General features: G+C 32.3%; 1 protein-coding gene across 1 annotated transcript in view; it reads right to left on the reverse strand.

The window, feature by feature from the left end:
- LOC113404472 (uncharacterized) overlaps positions 1 to 24,137 on the reverse strand; it is a 49,178-nt gene extending 25,041 nt beyond the window's left edge. Inside the window, exon 1 of the mRNA XM_026645373.2 lies at positions 23,314 to 24,137. Within this exon, the coding sequence (XP_026501158.2) occupies positions 23,314 to 23,956 (643 nt within the window). The 5' untranslated portion in view covers positions 23,957 to 24,137. The remainder of the gene's footprint in view (positions 1 to 23,313) is intronic.
- Positions 24,138 to 24,639: the final 502 nt, after the last annotated feature.

Raw genomic sequence — 24,639 nt, forward strand, 5'->3', positions numbered from 1 at the left:
ACTAGGATGGATGTTAGAAAAATGGCTTATCAGTTGACTATTAATCATATCCAAAATCAATTTAAAAATGAAGTAGCAGGACGTGGTTGGTTGGATCATTTTTTTAGACGACACAAAAAAAATTATCCCTACGCAGTCCCTGGGGTCAGAACTAGGACTTCTAATCGAGGAGGAAAAGCTACAACAGCAAAAGTGATCACATCATCACCTTATAAAAATATTAACTGAATCGTTGCGCTTAGCTGAGACTCGTGGACGAGGACGAGGCGGTGGACGCGGCCTTAAACGTGGTGGAGTGGGCAGCGGGAGCGGTGCTAATCGACGACGCCAGAGAGTCATTATATCCAGCCGTAGCTCTGAAAGTGACGCAGGTGTAGAAACTCACTCTAAATATGATATGAACCGTTTCAATCCAAATGAAAATATAGATACGAGCTGCATATTTTGTGGGGCCAGATATTCTAGCGATAAACATTGTGAAGAATGGATTCAGTGCCAATCTTGCAATTTATGGGCTCATACAGCCTGTGCAGATCCTGAAGGCGAATGTTATATTTGTGATTTTTGTTGTTAAATTTAATTAAAGTACAATGCATTTAATTTGGCCCCCAGGTGCCATATAACCCTCGCATAATGTTAAGTTGTCAATTTTTTATTTTTGAAAATAAATTAAGTTATTGATAATTCTGTTATTATTTTATTAATCTACAGTTAGGCATCCATAAGCGAAAGAGTAAGGAACATTATTTTATTTATAAGTGTGGATTTTTTTTACGTGAGGCCTCATAAACAAAGTAGGGGGCCACATTACCACCTTCTCCTATATTTCTTGTGATTTTTTATCGCTACTTCACTTAACAATATTTATTTAATGTTTTTAATTTAATTGTATTTATTTTTCTTGCCCTAATTCTTTTTTTTATATGTTTTTACTTCTTTTTTGTTTAATTTGCATTTCTTTGTCAATTATAATTATAATAATGTTTCCTTTTTACTTCTTCTTTAACGTCTAATTTCTTTTCTTATCTGTCGGCGATGGATTCCGTAAGCAACCGCTTAGAATGGATTATTGGAAATTTTAACTTTGGTAATCTTGCACGAATTTTGAACTCCATCATGACGTAGAGTACCCCAGCTTAAAAAATTGCATTACAGGTATACAGGTGATAAATAATTAAATAAATAGTTTTTAAAATTTTATATATTTAAATTGCATTTACTATTTAATAATAACTTTTAAAAAAATATTTAAAAAACTTATTTAAAAAATACTTAAATAAATATAAATAATAAAAAATTAGCGTAATGAAAAAACCGGAAGCAAAGATGATTTAAAAAACATGGCGTAATTTTAATACGAAAGTTACAAGTCGGTCAGAGGCAGAGCGAGACGGACATATACATACCAGCCAAGTTCGACAGAGACAAGCAGTGTTGCGTAAGGCGTTCGATTCTTGCGAATATTAATCGTCTCTTACGATTTTACGAGGAATATTGACGTTGCAAAATATTTGAAAGTTAATTTCGTTTATTGTAAAAACCCCTTTGATATACAATGTCGTAATCAAAATATTGTGGCGCCAATTTGATGCAAATTTAAAAATAAATATTTTTTTTTATATACTTTAAGAAGTTTGACTGACATACTAAAGAATGATAAACAAATTAAAAAAAAAATGTCGGATAAAAATAAAATGAAAATTTTAAAGTAATTTATTTTTTATCATTATGTGCAAATTTGTATTAGGACCTTTTTCGTCGATAATATTATTTATTATTAAATACAGCAAAATGTACCATATGACTTCCATTCCGATATTTTTTCAGATTTTAAAAAGTTAATTAAAACATTCACAGCGAAATGCTTTATTTCTAATACGGATGAGTAAATCGATCACCACTGGCCAATGACATTGGCGCCGTGAGATATGTTAAAAATTCCTTACATCGCTAATGTGCCACCAACCTTGGAAACTAAGGTATTATGTCCTTATGCCTGTGCTCACTCAGCCTTTAAGCTGGAATTCAACAATATGTATTGTCGTTTTTGGATTATAAAAATTAATATAATAAATATACAAAGTTCATTCAAGTACGCTCTTACAACCACTTAAACATTGTCTTTTTACAAGATATGCTAAATTAAAAGTTAGTACGGTTGTAAAATTATAAACTACCGGAATTAGTTTAGCTTCTAGTGCAGAAACTTCGCAGTAGTTATATTTATCATCAATCATCATCCACGTGAAATAATCATAACTATACAATTAAATTATATTTATAAATCCTGACGAATATTTGATTAATTATGTAATTTTAACGAATATTATAAAAATATCTACATGCATAGTGTATAAAGTCATATATAGTGAGGAACAGTAAGTTTTATAAACTTTTATAGCTCGCACAGTTGCACGACGAGGCAGCTCTGGAGGCCCGACTCGGTCCTGGGACTACGACGCGGCGGCGCTCAACAGATTTGAATAAACAAATTATATAAATAACATTAGTTTTAAATTTAGCGGATGCCTAAGACTCACCGGCTACTGTCAATAGCCTAGGCTAGCCAATCTTCAAGGGCCTATATCTTATTTTACTAAGCTGGTTCAGTTCGGTTAGATCTTCAATCAAATCCAACTTGCGTTTCCTCTAACGTCGAGCACGAGATATATTATAAATAAAAGTGGAAAACGCAGTTGGTTTCAGGGACGCTCGGATTTGTCAATCTATCAACTATAATGTGTTAAGATCCCCGTGATATGTTCATTGAGCCACCTCTGTGAGCGTAACTTATCCTTAACCTTAAAATAACGTTACGTGATATCTTTTACATTACATAAAAGTACGTTTGATACGCGGCATTACACTAAACTAGGTAGTTTTGTCTCTTACAGCCGCGTCGATCAGAATTATTACATTGTATTCTTAGTCGACGCATCAAAATAAAGTATTTTATCAAAATGGCGGATTATGATTTTTTTTTTATAATAAAGATAAAAAAGTATATGCATAATATGAGCTCATCAAAAAAATCATACCGAATTGTGTCACGCTTAAGGGTGATATTTTTTCTTAAAATTTAAATGTATGCAAGTGGGAATTTTTTTTTAAATCGGTTCATATATAACGGAATTTTGAGGTAACAAACTTTAAAAAAAATACAACCGAATTGAAAGACTCCTTCCTTTTTTGAATTCGTTTAAAATGGACTATAATCTAAACCAAGAAGTAATTCAAGAAGAGGAAGTCTTGGCCCGCAGTGGGTCATTTATATGGAATGTGACTTTACTTTTTTTTTGAGTAATGTTCAAAACCGCTGCTTTTTGACAATGGTAACTTTGTGACCAAGTCATTGCAAAAATCAGTCAAGTAATAAATCAGTACGATCCTTTATACAGTAACTGCTCCTCAAAACGGGTATTTTCAAAAGGTGAATGGTCAAACAGAAGATCCAACGTACGGTACAGTGACCCAGATCGTAAGCGACGGATCATTGAATGGTAACAAAAAAATCAACCACCCGAGTAACATTTCGAACACTCATAAAAACATACCTGTTATTTATTACGTTTCTTTTACCATTATGAATAAATCATATTTCAAAATTGAATGCGTATATCGTTTATTATCTAGGTTGCAACACACCTTCGATTTAAAAGACATTATAAATTAATCTTGTTACGAATTTTTTGCTTATTTAAAATTCAATGGTGTTAATATATTGCTCGGAGTGATCATATGTGCGGGTCAGTTATGACGTGTGCCATACAACATACAAACCTACATGATCTGACCCATTCATCTTAGATGGAATATTAAAACATAACCGGATTTAATCCAACTTAGAGCTTGAATTAACTGTAGAAGTTATTTCATCGTAGTCGATTTATTTTATGTAAAGCTGTTGCTGCGGTCGCTTGGTGGCGGGGCAAGACCAAATATTAATGTGGGCAAGTTAAATTCTGCTAGGCCCTCTGGGGGCGCAAAGGGCACAACTACAACATTTTTCATTTAATTGTCTTTCTAAAGCAAGGAAATATTTTTTAAAATTAAAAAAAAATTAAGAACGCTAACATTCCACTACTTTTGCAGGAGCTTCATGTAACTAAACACATAACATAACTGTAAATTTCCCACTGCTGGGCTAAGGCCTCCTCTCCCTTTGAAGTGAAAGTTTGGAGGATATTCCACCACGCTGCTCCAATACAACCTGCATATGCTGGAATACAAACGTAGAGGAATTTCGTTGAAATTAGACACCGTCATGCAGGTTTCCTCAAAATGTTTTCCTTCACCGCAGAGCACGAGATGATTTAATAACACAAATTAAGCACATGAAAATTCAATGGTGCTTGCCTGGGTTTTAACACGAAATCATCGATTAAGATGCACGCGTTCTAACCACTGGGCCATCTCGGGCCTAACTAAAGATAAATTAAAATAGAAACTAGAAAAAATCTGTGACATTTTTCGTACTTTACAAGTACGTTCTTTATATTAATTTTTTTTTCAAGTATTCAAAACTGAGGTTAACGCATCCAAAGTTCTAAATTATTTTTTTGACCGTGAGTCCGTGACCCACATCGCCTACGTGTTAGCTGCCTATGTGGTTAGACTTCGACAATGACCGATCTAATGACGACTGAAGGTGATATAATAAAATACCTCTTTCTAACAAATATACAATATTCTAGTTATATTTACTATCCGAAATTACTAAAATCAAATGTTAATTTCTTGCGTGAAACTAGATTTAATCTTTATTTAATTATACACATTAATATATACGATAGTTTATGTTACTTTTAAAATTGTATAATGTTGTCGGAAGAGACAAGCGTCTGAGACACAGGCTCGGCCTAGTTTACGCGTTTGTAACAATTGAATAAATACGTTATTGTTATGTATATTATTTATTAAATAAAGATAAAAAATTGTTTATAATATTCGTACGATACATATAACATAATAGTAATGTACAATTATAATTTAATTATGCGTTTAGAATGCGTGACAATCATCTAATACATTTTCACGCTTTTACTTTGTAAACAACATCATCTGTGGCAAACTCTGTCTTTTTTTCATTTGTTATCTTTATGGCAGCACTAAAAACTTAAGCATCGGTTGTCTTGAATTTAAATATTTAAAATATGTACTAAAAATTAAGTTTTGTGAAATCTCTTTGTTTATGTATAATATTTATCATTTTAAATAATTATTATCTATGTATTGATTAGCACGATGCCATGTGTATTAAGACGTTTTTTCATTATTATCTTTAAATTTATTCCAAGAAAATTTTACTTTTTTGCGGGCCTATAAAGACGATAATTGTCTCAGGAAATTGTATGTTTATAAAGATTTTAGGATAAAATGTTAAACAAACTTTTTAGTAAGCGCTAAATTGGAGCAAATTACGATATTAATTTTACTAGGTCGTTTTGGAACCATCATCATCACAATATGGCGTCCGGAACATTTGCTATTTGATCTAAACATGCTAAAATAAATATGGTTAACAAAATATCTTGTAAAGTATAACAATTCTCCCAAAATGGACGCCATTAGCTGTTTAATTGAGTGATCAGCTGATTATTCATGAGATTACTTAATATTATTTTGGGTTATTCTTTACGTAAAGCGGTGCTTACGAATAGTTGTGTAAATTATTGCTGTATACGGTTTTCTATATATGTTAGTATCTAGATTTCAAAATATCCACGTCTGTTACAATTAAACTACTGTAGCTTTTTTATGGAGAAGATTAAAAATGAAATAATTTAAATTATTTTTCTCTGATATTATTGATTATGTAAATATATACCTTCGCCAAATTGAATAAAGATATCACAACTTATTAAAAAAAAATCAATGAGGCATAATATTCAATAGTAAAGCGATAGGGTATAAATTACACTTATATCAAATTATTTTCTTTATTAATAAATTGTACCCGTACGTACGGTTTTCATTTTTAATAAACATTTATAGCAAGCACGCATCAATATAAGGTAACAAAGTTATAAATATTTTTATATACATTATGAGACGCTTGTGTTATGGAAAATCAGAACTAACGACGGTACCACAAACACCCAGACCCAAGACAACATAGAAAAATCTTTTTCTACAGCGACTCGGCCGGGAATCGAACCCGGGACCTCGGAGTGGCGTACCCATGAAAACCGGTGAAAACACACTACTCGAACACGGAGTTTGTCAACAAAGTTGGTTTTCAACATTTCACGTGTAAGATACGAAGTGAGTTCTCACAGAATAGCACTGTCGTAAATAATGACAGTTCCTTAATTGTTGTATGACGTACTATATACATAAGTTATATAAAATAGCTTTTGTCGTGATATGTTAAGTGAATATTATGCAATTTATGGTGATGTATTGTTTATAGAGTTGCGTGGCCCAACCATAGATGATAGAGTAAAAATATTTTTACTCTAAGGGCGTAGCGGACAAAAAATAAGAAACTGGAGATTAAATATGCCTAGCAGTGAGAAAATTTACAATTACTGTGATGTTATTGATTTATAGGTAACGGAAATTAAGATACATATTATTAAAGAAATATTTTAAAAATAAAATATATATATATATTTTTTAATTATATCCGGTTAACAACTGGTACAAGGGTTCGTATCGGTGGTAGTTTAACATTTAATTCAGTGTAATATGGCGATTCAAAAGTAGAGTATCAGTCTAATTTTATAAAGAATATTTTGAATTTATGCCTGCATCAGATTATAATACTGATTTAATCGTTATGGTATATTGTATACATGAGGAATATTATCGAGCGCAATCTCTTGAGAATATAGTTTTGGGTCAACTCTTTGCGCAAAGCGGAACAGCGGACCGGTCGCTGTTGAGCAAATGTTTATTGTGCGAAAATATTCCGACGCGTATAAGCTCTGCTTATGTTTAAATTCGTTTTACTTAGAAATAAAAAAAAACACACTTATGCTTGAATATATAATTTAAAAAGAGATGGTCGATATTAAATATTAAACTTAAAACTTTAGTTGGAAAGGTACTCCGATAGACGCGATTTATTTGGCCGGTTTAAAGACAATGATTGATTTGATGCGCAGAGCGCAATGCGCAGAAACTGTTTTGAGGAACAAAAGCGGGGATTGCGAGCAACTCAGGCTAGTGATGCTTATTGAGCATATGTCGCGTTTAACGTTAACGTCATTCATATCGATAGATATTTTGATTGATATTTCGAATGTTAATTGTAATATTTTATCGATGTGATTGCAATAAATATTTTATCGATACATGTTAATTGTTACGGTTACTGAGATATTGTTGCCCTGAACAATATTGAATATTTACTATATTTTCAAAATACGTTTACATTAATATATTGTATTATTGAAGTTTATTTAGTTATTTTCATAACACACACATGAAATAGAATTATATTTTTGATTAATGTGGATAAATTGGTTTGTTTCCCTAACGAGCGAGGGGCGGCACGGCTCTAGCGGCGCCCCACCACGACTGGATGCGCGCTTTCTCAGTTACTCGTCAGTACTCGTTCGTGTTCGTGTCGTTCTCTTCATCATCCGTACAGTCAGTTACTAAAGTTGTTGTGGATGATTTTTATTATTATTTTTTACTTTTAAGTTATTTTTAAGTCTTAATTGCTTTATTGAGCGGGCCTTTAGACATGCTTAAACACAATACTGGTCTTCGACGTCAGGCGAGAAAGATAATTTTTAATGTTGCTCAATTCATGGAAAAGGAAAAAGAGGAAGGAGTTAAGGACGTCAAAGCAGCTCATTCGAGAGTTTCAAGAGCAACTGGGACATCAGAGAGAACTGTGCGCCGGATTTTAGCAGAAGGCAAAACCGCTGAGATCACTGTATTCCGTACGCCTGGAAAAAACAGAGTAAGAGCTAAATGGATTACCGGCCTTGACAATTTCGATCAAGGTGTCATCAAGCGCTGTATACACAACTTTCATGTAACTGAGAAGCAAATAGTCGGCATCAAAAGGCTTTTAGAAAAACTTCAAACTACTTTATATTTTGAAGGTAGCGCTACCAGCTTAAGAAAGATTGTGAAAGATTTAGGTTTTAAATGGCGACAAAGCGAGTCAAATAAAAAAACCCTTATAGAAAAAAATAACACTCGCTTGAAGAGGATCGATTACTTAGAAAAAATTAAAAAATACAGAGAAGAGAATCGCCCTATAGTTTATATGGACGAATTGTATATGCATTTGATGCATACTAAATCAAGATCAGGGTCAGATGGTTCTATTCAGGACTTAAAACGGCCATTAGATAAAGGGCAACGAGTAGTAATACTGCACGCTGGATATGAAGCGGGATTTGTCCCAAATGCCCTGCATATGTTCCAAGCAGGAGCAAAAACTGGCGATCATTATGATGAAATGACTTTTATAAATTATGAAAATTGGATACGTACACAGTTGATACCAAACTTATGCCCTAACTCCGTAGTTGTTATGGACAAGGCGCCGTACCATAATAAATTGTTAAAGCCTGTGCCCACGTCAAATTCACGGAAAACTGAAATGGAAACGTGGTTAAATGAAAAGGGAGTTCCTTACGATGCAACAATGCTTAAGCCTCAATTATATGATTTAATACAACAAAACCAAGATACACCTAAAGATTATATTCTTGACAATATATTCGCGCAATTCAACCACAATGTTTTGAGATTACCTCCTTACCATCCCGATTTAAATCCCATCGAAATTGCATGGGCTGCTGTAAGGAGTTATGTTGCATCAAAAAATGTGGAAAGGAATGCAGAATGTATCATGGAACTGGTAAGGGAAAAGGTGGATATGATATGGCAACAGGAATGGGCAATTTTGTGTGAAAAGGTTAAAGCGGTAGAGAAAGAGTATCGAAAAAGTGATTACGTAATTGATGAAATGACTGAACGCCTTAATATTAGGGAAGTTATAGATAATAACTCAGAATCTGAGAGCGAGTCTGAAAGTGAGAGCGACTATTATGAAGAAGACGAAAATATACCAAGCACATCAGCAGGAGAATCTTAACGTAGAATTGAAGATTTTATATAAGAGATTTCAATCCTACCTTGTCAAGTGACAATTAATAGTATTTAGCGTTTAAGTTATTTAAGTAAATGCTTTTTTAACTAAATTTCCGTAGATGTTTCATAGATTAAGAAATAAATGAAAAATCGTATTTTTGTATAACAATAAAATTTATTGCAAACTGTTTATTGTATTTTTTTAGACGACTGTACATACATGATCGCATCGGTGAGCCCAACTTCAGGCCGCACAACTTCGATCGCTCGTAGTAGTATACATTACATAATTTTTTTTTTATTCTGGCCTTTATTTGTGCCAAGAGGGCACAGATTATTTCGCCAATGTCACGTGCGACATAACATACATAGTTATATTACAATCACTAGCCCTGTAATACCTGTCACTTTTTTTTGATATATTTTGTATGCTTCCGTTTTTAATGCATTAGTTGACCTTTAGTTTTATTGATTTGGTATAGAGATATAATAATTTAAGATCATACCTCTACATATTTCATATATTTTGTTACACAATTTAATAGACTTACAAAAAGTTAATCAAAAAAAAATAAATAACTGAGGTGACATTACAATGAATAAGTATGAAACGAACAACAAGAATGGTTAAATTCTTAGATCTTAGACCACAGACCATAACCATAAATATGTCTCAAGCGTTTTAAAAATTATAATAATGTTTATTATAAAAGTTATTTGCTTTCCTTTGTCACGGTGCGAAACACCGACAGACTAGTAGGTATTGTAAATGGTGAAATCATAACTTTTCTATATCCCTTAGTTCCTGGGGGGGGGATGAGCGAAATCCCCACCTTTCGTTACTCTGTCTACTGTCCAAGTTGACTTACTAGTATTAATCTAATATTCAAATTATAGCGTTTAGGTAACGTTCCGATAACAATTTCGTCGTAATTCAAAACACCAATTTCAGAATCCATATTAAATACCACAGATAATTTTAGATGTCATATCAATTCAGGGTCATGTTTATCTTACTCCTCCCGCAATTGCGACAGGCATATATACAAACAGCTAATCCTAGTAAGATTTAACATTGTAATTGTAAGGTAATAACGTTCCTACTTCTAGCTAAGACCTAGCGTTGCTAATTGCGTAGCTAATGAAGTTTAGGTTTAAAGACATTGTTCCCACGTGTTTATTGAATTTGCGGTCATTAGTTAAGGTTTATGCACTGTCGGACAGTGTAATTATGTTTTATTTCGCATAATTGTTTTGTGAATAAGAGAAGGTGATGACCAATAGTGATAGTATATTGGATACATTTACAGGAGTTTACTTTTAAAAAATTGATGATTAAATACATAGTTGAAAGCTAGTGAGAAAACAATTTCATTATATATAAAACAATGTCTTTGACAGTACAAACTATGACCGCGTGGAACAGTGTACAGATTCCCGGATCAAAGTACACGATCATTGGACTGAATTTAAAGGTAAAACGTAAACGGTCTTTTAACGTTATACGAGTATATCGAGTCACACGATGATATTTCTCTTTCGGTAATCAGTATGTTGAGATACGAAGGACCAAGATAAAGCATTGGCACAAAAAACATTTACTAAGTGGGTAAATATAATCCCCCCCCCCCCTCCTACAGTTACAACTAGTAATAATTCGAATGCTTTAAAATAGTTCATCACAATTATGATAAATAATTATTGATATATTAGTATTTAAGCTTATTTATAGTATTTGTAATCTTCGATAAACTTCTTTAAATTTTTAAAAGTACACGATACGAGCATTACTAGAATGAAAAGTGAATTTCCCCAAGTTCTTCGTAACTTCCTGACATAGTTCGCATGCCGCAGAGCAGCCGGCACAGTGTCAACACCATATAACCTAGGCCTACTCCACGCCCTTAACTAGGCAACACATTAGTGATGTAACGTTAATCGAATTCTTGATTATCGATACTTACTTAAACATGGAGATTCATCTCCGTGTTTAAGTACGACTTAACAATATAGAGAACGTGAACGTAAAATTATTAGCTGTAGTTATATATGTGTGTAAGTTTGGACATTATATTAAAAAAAAACTGTTATATCTAGTACAACACGAACTGAAGCCGAGTGTGTGGGTACCACCTTAATAAAATACAGTTAGAATTAACCTAATCGGTTTAACCGTTTGGGAGATATCGAAGACTATATGTGAATCGTTTGATAAAAAAAACATATCTCGATTCTTTTTTTTGAAATCGATGTCAATCGGTTATGATGTTTGATAATGGAGGCTGAAAATTAACAATAAGAGTCTGCTGACGCGTTTTAAGAAAGGCTTTTAAATCATTTCTTTAATAACTCGCCAAGCACCATAATATTAGTTAAAAATGTAATATTGTTATAAGATACGCTTACATTTGTAACTTCTATTTTATATTCGTTTTAAATCTTGTATGATTAATTGCGATAAAAATGAGGATTACTCCTCATTAATTTACAAAGTTTTTTAAATGATTATCATCATAAATTATGTTTTTACAATATTTATAATATATAAGATATTTTTTACCAGGGTCTCATAAATTACACATTTTTTTAAGATATACGACAATATGTAATTTATTACATATTAAATGACATATACATTTTATGTAATATCAAATAAGTGCGCTAGTTTGTACGACTTCCTTAAAATGCTGTGTTGATATTTAGATGTTGGATTCTCGTACAAATTTTAGACGGCTGTTAGTTGTTGGGACGGATTCCTCTTTTGATATTTAACGAGTTATGTACTGGTTACTAATATCCAGTTGCGTTGAAATGCATCTTTATGATTGTAAGACTTGCGCTAAAATATTCTACGTACTCAGAACAGATAGATATCATGGTGTTCGGTTGAACTGTATAGCAGTCGTTTGCTGCAGCGCCAACTGACGGCCGAATTACAACAAAGTATATGTATAAATAATTTCACGGGCATCGGTCATATCTCAAAAGAGACCACAATACATTTTTACATAATATATATGTAGTTATGATAATAAATTGATTCGTATAGCAACGCTATATTATCGATTCTCATCTAAAAAATAAATTAATCATTAATAATTTTCACAATAATTGTGTCATTTTCATTTCCGTGATTCGATTAGTAAGAGTTTGCATTCGCGGGACGTTTAGTTGGGCAATCACTCGCTCGCACCGGCTCTGGTGTGTTAACACCGCGCCCAAGAATGCAAGTTCAGTGATGGTGCAATGATTAAACTACCAATTATTCTGGTCTTTGGTGAAAAAGATAATTGTTAATTTTGACGTGCTCTTCACCTTATTTCTTTGCTACTTTGTAGAATCACAATGTAATTATTATTTATTATTATTAATTATTATTTATTATATAATAGTTTAAAAAATGTATTATATTTCTTATTTTTAATTCTTATGCATATGTTTAATTTATATTTTCAATAATTACATTGTGTAATATGATAATGCATGGTGAGACCACCTGTAAGTAGGAGAACTTTTGCCTTGATAATTTTGAAATGTAATTTTTTATTTTTTATTTTGGATGTGATATTGTATCTACTGTTGGTTGTTCTAATGAAAATTAAATAAAATAATAGATTTAATTTTCATAAAAAAAAATCTATTAATAAATACCATGTCGGTAAAAAGTCTTTAAAAAAATGTAATTATACATTTTCATTACTCAACTTTTATTACGATTACCTAATATCTTTGCGTTTTGATTAGTCTCTTTTAAATGCTATAATGTAGGTAAATTTATTTTTATTTTTTGAATATATGTTGACTTAGGTAGCTCTCTCAAAATGGAGCTAAAACAGAGGCTTTTAATCTATAAAATTTATACAAGAATATATTAAGAAATTTTCGTTATATTGTTTTTTAAAAACAATATTGAATAAAAAAAAAATTATACTCGTTGAAATATTTCAAAATAGTGTTGAAAATATTAATTGAATTAAAACAGATAACATATCCGCGATACACCCAAATGTTGAGTATTTTAACAGAGATACGCAGTTAACGCGCGAAAACAATTGCATAAGAGATAATTACCGGAATGACGTAACATGTTTCGGTTTGTACGTAACACTGTTGACAAATATTTCGGCACTGAGTTCCTATATGGTAAGGTTGACTGCACACTATGACTTAAATATTATCAACCGAAGATGGTTAAAACACGCGAAGACAACATCAAGATGTTCTTAATCATACGTATACCTACAATAATATTTATTTTATAACGAGTAATGAATGAGTTTTTTTGTGAAACTTTGTTTTTATACACTCTAAAGTCATAGACAAAAAAGGTGGCGACGCCATTACGAAGGCAAAAAATTCATGGATAAGGGCGAGAGATGTTACAACTTTTTGCGGTAGGGCCATGCGTAGGTCTGTTATCGTTTATCAATTACGTTATATGCATTTTTGTTTGGTTTTGCGGGGGGAAAGGTGGCGTCGACAATGAGTATTTCGTCATAGTTTTCGCAGCGGGTAGCGCTTCGGTAACGCATGCCAAACTATTTTCTACAGATACTCATCTTTGGATTGCTATCTGTAAAAAAGGTAGTAAGTGCCCAACGGGTATACACGATGATAAGACCATCTGCCCCCATTTTACACATTTGTAGTTTTTACTTTGGTTTGTGTGTACCACGCGAATTATATTAGCATTTCTAAATGTAATATTACACATTAGATGAATAATATTAAAAATGCTTTTTTTAATAAGTTATTTACTTGAGTTCCTCAAATACCTTTTAAAGGTTGAGCTGTTTATCTCTTATGTTTTAATATTTACTTTGAATTAAGTGTCAGTGTTTATGGGTAAATGTCACTACTTATTGTGACCATTTGCTCGTCTGCCTCCTCCAAAGAAATTTAAAAAAAGCTTGATATCGCTTCGAGCATCTGTCGTAGTATTTATTTACATACGCGTTATCAATACATATATGCATAAACATATTATGCATATATGTTTCTGACTCTCGCGAAACGTTGCGAAATAATTGATTTCCGAACGTTTTTATGAATATTTACCTAAGACCACTTTATTTTATTTATTGTCACTAAATATTTCGAAACCAACGTCTTAATAATATATATTACACATATTTTGAATGAAATCTTAATATACCTACTCTATATTGAATAATATAATCATTCATTAAATTTGCAAAATGCATATTTACAAATAATTAATGAGCAGCGAGCCGAGATGGCCCAGTGGTTGGAACGCGTGCATCTTAACCGATGATTGCGGGTTCAAACCCAGGCAAGCACCACTGAATTTTCATGTGCTTAATTTGTGTTTATAATTCATCTCGTGCTCGGCGGTGAAGGAAAACATCGTGAGGAAGCCTGCATGTGTCTAATTTCAACGAAATTCTGCCACACGTGTATTCCACCAACCCGCATTGGAGCAGCGTGGTGGAATATGCTCCAAAACTTCTCCTCAAAGGGAGAATTTACAGGCTGTTAATGTAATGAGCAGCGATTGTGTTCGAAGTGTGAATTTTATCGTTTCTATTTTTTTAACTCGTAACGATTTGAGGGCTAATTTAGACATATACTGTTATTTTACTTTATTATTGAATTATAACTTATATAAGGAGCTAGCCAAAGACCTGTGATCCAACGTACGTACGTATTTCATTTCACTGCATTGATATCTGTCACCATTGGAGGCAATGAGACAGGGTTTTAATATTTCAAATTTATAGATTCTTATGCGTTAGCAAATATTTTTAATTCAGTAGATATTTTACGTAATCATTCATAAATTTTATTTAAACATTCGTTTCTTAATGTGTGGGTCGTATATTGTAATTGAATCAAATCTACTACAATCCAATCGATTCAAATGCAAATTTACAAACAATTTTATGTCATTAGTTTGAAATGAATACGAGTAGTCTAAATTATAACTAACTGTTTCTCATTTTATGTATATTCAATGAAAGCATTTTTTTCTGACCAGTGTTTGTTTTTAGGAGGTCAAGGGTCTTGGTATTATTTTCTGTCAAGCAAATTAATTGTTCATAAATACTCTCCTTGATACAAAGGTAAATAAATGCATTGTCCGTGAGCAAAATGTGTCGATAATCATTTTAAATTTACAAACGCAAGGTTCGATTTAGGATGACATCGCTGTTTTAATAAATATATGTAAATATGTATGTAGTATTTTTAAAATAAAGAGACTCGTAAACGAGCCAAATGATTGTCAGTGATCACCTCTGTCCGTAGACATTGGTATTGCAAATATGCAATATTAATATTCAAATATTAATCTTGCATATTTGCAATACCAATCTTGTGCACTAAGATGTTAAGCCCCCTTGTGCCTGTATACTCTATTCCAACCATATAAAAAACCCAAATAAACAACATTTGACAGCGAATTGACGCGATACCATTGGTCGAGAGCTTGAATAATCTATGATATTCACTTTGAATTTGCGAAAAAATGGCGTTTTGAACGTCGACGAAACTGTTATCAGAATTTCGGAAGTAAAATTAAAGTAGTGTTGTTGTGTGTTGTTGTTGTGTGTAGTAGTGTTGTTTTATAACTAAAGACATATTAATCATAAACTCTTATTAGTCCACAATATAGCTGAGTTATTAGCAAATCGTATGAAATAGTTAAATCTAAGGTTTGTTTATCTTTTTTCCTACTTCCATTGGAATAGGCAGTAGTCACACTATCTCTCGCAACCTTCAAACCGGAATACAACAAAACTTAATATTTCTGTTTGCCGGTAATATGAATAGGTGGTACTTACATAGAGACTACTCAACGAAACATATAAATATTTTTTATTGCTTTTTGGTGGTATATGATGAGTGCTATATTACAAGAAAGACAATGTAAGAGTTTTGCTAGTATAGGTAAATGACACTTAAGCAACTCTAACGCAAGTTTTACGGGAATTCTATGACACCACATTAAACGGAATTAGATAATGCACCTTCGTATTACTCACTCGTTATGTAAAGCGTTAGAAAACGAAGATTACTCAAAGATAATACTCGTTAGAAATGTTGACCTAGGTCACTGTTGTGTGTCACGCAGACGGCTAGTTTCTGGGTTAATCAGCATGAGGTAACATTGAAATAAAAGTTGGACGTAGTGTAAACTGTCCCAAAAAGAATAATTTTATCTCGAACTAGCTAATACTAAAACGTTGCATACACTTTAAATCATTTGTAAAGCTATCAGAGTCGCGTGCCATCTGTTGTACGTTGATAATACAATATATGAGACTTTTAATAACAACAAATCAGTACTAAGTACTAACTCCATTGTGTGGCTTGGGAAATGGTTAATGCACAAACTATAAAAAATTCAACAAATGTAATGTAGATTGTGTCTCAGACATGGATGGAGTTTTTTTTTCTCTCTGGAAAAACGCATTACGCTTTTCCCCCAGTAAAGTGGGGGGGGATATGTGGGACTCCTCGATGCCCAGGACCGCGTAAAGTACACCGGAATACCCACTATAAAATCAGCGTACCCTCTCCGTGTTTTCAGCGGGCGCCACAGGATCGCTTTCGCATGCTACTGTGACGCTGTTATGGTTGGACTGGTTTATTTAATAGAACACAAAATTATTACCTATTGTGAACTAGCTATAGCCCGCTGATTTACCAAGGTTATTTAATTTGGCATAATCTACAAGATAGAGTGAAAACCCATATTCCTTTCTCTTAAAACTCTGTTTGAAATCACACTTATTCTCATTCACTTGAAAAATCTGTAAAAACTTTGTTTGTGGAGCTTTGTCTTTGTGTAAATATTGTTTCTGCTTTTATTCTTTCGATTCTATATTATTAATAGCTGTTGTGGGAACTAAAATCGTTTAACTAATATTTAAGAAACAGTCGTACGCATTAGTTAATCTGAGATTGTCAAAAAATCACTCGGTACATTTTAAATATTTTACCACGACGGAGACGCGTTCACTGATCGCTCGCATTTTACTTAACATTCCTTCAAATATGATTGCGTCTCGTTTATAATACAATTTTATTAAGAAATAAAATTGAATTACTTAATAGCACTTGCACGCTCGCTCTAGTTTTGTTGATTATCTCGGATTACGTATTACCGTAGGTACTTGTAACTGATTCATTGAATATTATCAACAGAAAGCCTATACAACTTAATGTTTTAATGACAAACAAAGCTGACCGATTGTGACAAATTTGAATTAAAGTCAAATAGGTTCTTGCAGTAATTTTGGTAAACATAAATATATCAACTGTAATGCTATTACAATGGAAGAAAGTAGATTCTACAAAGAAAAAAATTGTGGCACTTAAATTCTAAGCTGCAAGTTATTGTGCCTACACATTGATATTTTAAAACAATTCAGCTTAAGCGTTGTGTTCAATATTGTATACTCAATATAAATACTGATAGTATAAATACACGATTAGCTCTGTCCATCTGTTTTTTAGCTAATAACGTCTAACCCAGCCCAGTGATCTGTGTGTGGATCTAGATAGGCTGTAGGCATATGATGATGTCTTCCTGACCGATTTCGGTTACGGCGCTAAATCTCAAGGGAAACCAGCCAATAACACAGGACATATTAAATTGCACAAATGTAAGCGCAAACACAGATGCATCGTCTATTCCTTCATTAATTATATCCTTGACTCCCCCCTAATTATATGGGAAGGCAAATCTGACACGACCGAAAAAAGTATCAAGGGAGTACACTTTGACAGATAAACTTTTCATCAGCCCGACTTGGGAGTTGAACCCAGAACTTCGGGATGTACCGCCTTGTATGTAGCCAATAGACTAACATCCAACCATGGCAGAAATATAAATGATCTGATGATGCATATTGTTTGCGTATACTTTTTGTAATACCCAGGCGATGGTTCTCTAATGTATTTTAATTATCTCAACTTTCGGGGAGAGCACTGATTATCCTTAATACAGGCTATTTAACTTAGCCTAGCTAGGATAGCCGGTACTTGACCTGTTTTTCTTTTGATGACCATATTATATTACACATTAAGTCTTTACTCATAGTGCAATCATGTAATAGTTTTATAGATGTTTTCTGTGTGAAATAAAGTCGCTTACCTCTATTTATTTATGTATACATTTGTGCAATGTCCTGCGCAGTTAGTTAATACTCTCGAGTGACCATCGAGTCAAAGATACAAAAATGATCCTTTATCCTCTTACAGATCCTCACTCTACCTACTTCTCTTTTAGTATAACATAGTCTTACATATAACGTACATACATTATTGAACGTCAAATTATTCAACTATAAGGTAACAAATCCTTATAGCACATTTATCAATTATTATAACGGCGTACCGATATTTGCTTCCGCAAATATTTGACGTATACTATGAGCAATACAAATATCTTCGACAATCACGACTTATTAGTTGTTAGCTAAGTAAACGCTCCTGATGGAATGTACTATATATATATACATACATATTATTCAGAATTGAACAAGTTTACGTCTTTATGTATAGGAAATTATATAAAGGTTATATTGTTTGGTTCGTTTCATTTATTTAAGACTTCATTTAATATTATAAAATATATTGTCTAATATTCTATATCAATAATATAAATGCGATCGAACTCTGTCTGTCTGAACCGAATCCGATGAAGGATGCTTGAACTCCATGGAAAGATATAGGCTACATTTTATACTCATAACCTACGAAGCAACACGTGGGTGGAACTGCGCGCCATAACGATACAGTACAATCATATTTGAAGTGTACGTCGAAATATATTCAGTTGAAATTTTTAATTTTTATAAAGGTAACGCACGTAGAGCTTTTCTGTAAGAACAACCTCGAAACTCGCCGCGAAACTTGATCGTGAATTGATGATTGATTATCAGTAAATGATACGTGATACTCACTTCAATAATTTATATTCATATATAAGCAGTTTTTTTGCATAGCTTAACTAAAAAATAAATAAATAAATATACATAAAACTTGCACCACAATTTTTAAATATATAATATTATATAAGTAGGTACGCTTAGCAGTTTCACCCGCTTTAAATTTAGATTTGACGTGACAAGCGTGACTTTCATGTTTTTGTATAATATAATTAACACTTTTAGCATTTCTCGGGTTATATACAAAGTCAAGTCTTGCTATATTTGGTCAAAGTTAGGTAGTTAGTATATATATATGAATAGTATAGTTGGTTATATTCATAGTGTAGTTGTTTTTTTAAAGAATAGCACATCATAATACATGCTAATATTTGTAGGTTATGTTTAAATTAACAATAAATTTTAAATATGCTCCATCGAAGCGATTGAACAGGAATTTTACAGTTTTGGTGCCGGTGACAATCCAGTCAAGTATACTATTTGTGTATTTTATTTGATTTAATATACGAGTACATACTTGATTATATTTTTTTTTTTTGAAAATAAAGCAAAAGCTTTACGAAATTGTAATGTATTTTTATTCTTTAGAGTACATAATATATGTATGCAAGTTGTTTCCTTATGTGAATCATGTTTTAAGTGTATTGATAAGTGTGTTTTTAAGTTATACACGCAAGCGTCTGAGCGACCTACATTACGAATTTGTATTTGTAGTTATGCAATGGATCTCACCTCATCTATCGATTATCTGTATAAGAAAATGTACATTTTTTAATATTTTTTGCATATGTCCTGGCAACATTTATACCTAATTATTGTTATTTTATTATTATTGGGTTAAGTACATATTAAGTAAAAAGGTAAAGGTATATTGCTATATTCTTTGATTTGTTGGTTTGTTCCAATGTATTTGTTCCAAAAACGTACGAATCGCGGATGATTTCTTTTAAAGCTTATGTTAAGAATTGATAAATAAGGGCAATTACTAAACCCAACATTATAATAATTATAAGTGATAAAAAAATGTAGCGTTCGTTATAAATATGTATTTGATTAATTAAAAAAATATAACAATTAACATCCTATTCGTTTTTTTTCAAAATTGACACCCGTAACCGATGATATTTTCACATTTAATTTGGCAGCATAGGATATATCGTTACACACATTTAAAAAAAAAATCCAACTTAGAGTAGCCAATACAGACTAAAAAACGAACACCAATTTTTAGTTATTTAATTTGCATAGGTTATTATTAATAGTAAAATACAATCAGGCTTGTAAATATCACTACTTTTAGTTGACTGCACACCTTGGGAATGAAATGATCGCCTCCAGGCTGTTTCAAATAACTAAAATATAATTATCATTGTAAATGGAAAATGGTTAAAAAAAAATTATATATATATCCCGCTGAGTTTCTTTCGCCGGTTCTTCTCAGGTCCGAGGTGCTAAATTCCGAACCGGTGGTAGATTTTTGACAATCAATAAGCAAGTGTAAACACTTCTATATTGAATAAAAATTTTTGACTTTGAGTTTGACTTCACTCAGCTGGAACTGCCTTCTACTTTTTTGACGATAACGTTTTAAAGCTAAATCCGCCACGACGCTCCAATTCAGATAAGAGGATACACATTAAGAAAATTTGCATCCGGCATGTTTCTTTAACACATTTTCAAAGCGAATGGACCGTCTCAGATTTACATAAAACAGATCCAAGCCATTCCCTACAATACTGTTTAGTGGTTTTCTCTGATTCGGATTATATTTCTCAAGATCATCTTTCTAGGTTGGAAAATAATAACAATAACATACAATCTTTGGCCAATCTATATTAATATTGTAACGAGGTGATATTTGTTTATTTGTATGTCTCTACATACAATAGTAATTTTCGGAAGTAATGATCAAATTCTAAAATTTAGATATTTCTAAACACACACAGTACACTTGTACCGTAAATTACTAAACCCGACCTGAAATATTTTGAATATGTGTGCGAAAGTTAACTTATATTATTAATAGATTTATATTAGGAATTTAAATTTATTTTCCAATGCGATTTTTTTTTCAATATTAAGTATCAATTTAAAATAGTATCTTTTACGGATTTAAAAAAAGCGGGTTGCCTAACTTGTTTAAGTCGTTAAAACTCTCGAATAGAGAACTCGTTACATAAAACTTTTGTTATGAGCTCTTTTTTGCAATGCGAAACGCATACGGACAACTAAAAAATTTAATAATTGTAATATACAGATACCAAATAATGACCGACTTTAATGAAATAAAAATATTCAGGACATTTTTCATTATTATTTCAATCTAATTATATTTTTATATTAATATATAAATTAATTATAGTTAAAAAGTACTTATAAAACAAGCATTTTCAAAGGATTTATCTAATATGACAAAATTCAAAGGTCTTTCTATTACCTATTAAAGAGTCTTCTTCGTCATCAGACCGGATCGATGGTACCAGATTATTCCCGAGGCTTAGAATCTGTTTAAATTAATAGTATCGAATTGTATCGTCATTGCAATTATAAATATTTGCGAAATTTCTTATTTATATGCGAATTAGATGTCTTAAAATCGACCGTATAATTACTTTGAAAGTTCGTACCTATGTAACTTTCAAAGTAATTAAGCACCTCTACTTAAATTAAAAAAAAAGTGTGTAGGAATCTAAATCACTACCAACGTGTCACAACTTTAGCAAATGTATTCTATGTAAATTATCTTTAAAAGAAATATTTGATATTGAATATATTAAAAAAAAATAATTAGAAAATATAAAATAAAGGCTTTGATAATTACTATAAAAATATCTGCAAGTAGAGACATTTAATTGATAAATGTCTGCCTGACGAAAGTTTATCTCGGCGCCGTGAAAGGGAGAGCGGTTACCCAATTCTCTTATGAAATTGCACATGTGGACCACAGATAATGATTCTATACCTGACATATGATTAAATCACAGATTAATTATTCAGTTACGCACATCATATTTGATTTTTTAATTGAATTTCTTGTTGATAAAAAAGTTAAATGCTTAAGATAATATATTTCTTCACACATTTTCCCTGGATTTTATTGTTAGTAAACATTTAGCATAAATTTGATCCTTAGCGAAATATTTGAGGTTCACGATCGATTTTTATTATCTAAATAATGTTACAAACACGAAAGTAGATCTACTATGTTTGTTACTTTATCGAGACTAAATCAATAAACTGAACTGAAGATGACGAAGATGTAGGGTGTTCGATTTAAGAGATTTAAGGAATCACGAATTTCATCACTTTTACTTTTTAATTATTGACGGAGACGCACTCGCGAGAAACAGCTAGTTTAGTAAATTAATAACGTTATATAACTTTAAAAATGTAATTGTTTACTATTTTGTTGAGTAATATATTAGATAATTAAATGGGATACATCAAATGCTTCCAAAACTCAAAACGTTTGCTATGTCAATACCATCGTTTAAAGAAAAAATACAACTAAAACCGACAACACTTCAAATTCAAAATCCTAAAATGAAACCAAAATACTGTAAGATTAAAATTAAGATATACTCGGAATGGGTCGGATGGTCGGGGATGGTTGAGTGTACTTAACTATCAAAATTCCACCACCTGCTTATAAAAAAACCTCCGATCAAAGAACCGGTTCAATAAACTTCGAATGGTCAATGGTATATTCAAAGCCTATCGATAGCATTTTTATTATGTTTAAAAAATCCTTGAAGATACTGCTTCCCTAGTACTTTATGGCAAGGGACACGATACTAAGTATCTAGGGCACTATCTAGACATAATTATAACACTTATTATTTATTGGTAATACATTTTATTTTCTAATATTAATTCAAACGTGATATAATTATTTCTCATTGAGCATTGAGAAATTAATTAGTTATTCAAATCAAATCAGATTGCTGTTTTACATTTAAAATTACCTCGACTTTCGTTTCCTATGTTTGTTTTTTTTAATATTAAAAGTAAACGTCTCCTTAGTTCATCCTGCTTATATAAATATTTTGTGTTGTAACAGGCGAACGACATTTTAAATCGAGATATCATTCATTTTTTCGTTATTATTACGTAAAAATCTGGTGTTTGTTTATATAATCCAAAAGAATTGTATCGTTCGCGCGCTTTTTTTATATTTGTTCACTTCCTTAAGTAAGGGGTTATTATTCTACTTGAAATATAATTTAAATATTTACTTCAGCCGTTAATAGTTATGTATAGAAAATAGAAAAGTTGAGAAAGTTCATTAATATTTAAGCTCTTGCATAAAGCGAAATATTTATTGAATATAACTTACTTTTTAATGCCCAGAGCATATTTTCCTGCAACCCCTCGATATATTCCTGCAAATCTTCTTTGCAATGTCCTTTAATAACCTTCTGCAGGCTCCCCCACTGTTCCACTAGGATCTGTGCGTCCATCACCCGCAGCATACTTTCCAGACCCATCAGATGCGTCTCGTTAGAAATCACCCCAATTTGTATTCTCGGTTCGTTTACTGTATTTCGTATGGAGTCGGTCAGTTTGCCTAATACATCGTTGGTCGGTTTCGATGTCGTTTTATCGACTGGCTTCGTAGTTTTCACTATGTGTTGAACATTGTGAGACTTCTCAGTGGTCGACATCCGTCTCTCGGTCTCGACGTTACCGAAAGCCTCAGCGAATGTTAGACCATCGTCGTCCGCAAACAGATCGAAGGAATCCTCCGTTGTGAATTTTTCATTCTTACTGGTATTAGGCAACGGTATCATGGATCCGAGCAGGTCTGAAGACAGGTCATCGTCGAGCCCACCTTTGGATGAAGCTTTTTTAATATTTTGAAAAGCATCGATCAAGGCACTTCGCAATTTTTCCTCGCGGGCGCTTTCTTTCTCGCCGGGATCAGCACCTATAGTGTAAGTCGCACTTATAACTAAAATAATTAACACGAAGCGAGACATTATTAATTTATATTTTTAATTCACTGCACATGCTTGTCTTGAATTTCGAATGCACGATTTATTTTGTCGTTTTCGTGTCAAAGGTGCGCGCGCGACCGCACAGTCGGAGAGCGACTGAGCGTTGTTGGGCTGCTTATGACATAACGTTGTTACGGCGCGCGGCGTGTGGTGGCACTTTCACTGTCGATGCGAAGTCGGCGCGGGCGCAGGTGATCTGCATCCTTGTAGGGCGGCCGATGCGTGCGCTCCACTTTAGGCAACTAGCAATTTGACGTACGTTGAAAAAATCGTAATTAATCTCTCATATTATTATTACCAAACGGCGGCACGGGTTATTAAAATTATTCGATCAATATTTTCCAAATTCAATATATATTTTATTCAGTTTTGAAAAAAAAGTCTAATATGTAGATAATTCTGGGAAGAACCTGACATAAGAATGATAAAATAATAATTTCGAATAATATTGTTACCTTCCCTTTAAATCTCAATTAGTTTACAAAACAATAATTTACTATTTCAAAGCATATTTAGGAGTTGTAGAGTATTTTAATGACGTTACAAAGTTTTAAAAGCACAGATAACAGACAATAATATAATATATAATACTTTGTCATCGGTGTTTTGTTACTTTTTTAATACCGACATTACTGTGTTGTTCCGGCTGAGTAGAATAGAACCTT

Source organism: Vanessa tameamea, chromosome 5 (assembly GCF_037043105.1).
Source record: "Vanessa tameamea isolate UH-Manoa-2023 chromosome 5, ilVanTame1 primary haplotype, whole genome shotgun sequence".
NCBI classification, from domain to species: domain Eukaryota; kingdom Metazoa; phylum Arthropoda; class Insecta; order Lepidoptera; family Nymphalidae; genus Vanessa; species Vanessa tameamea.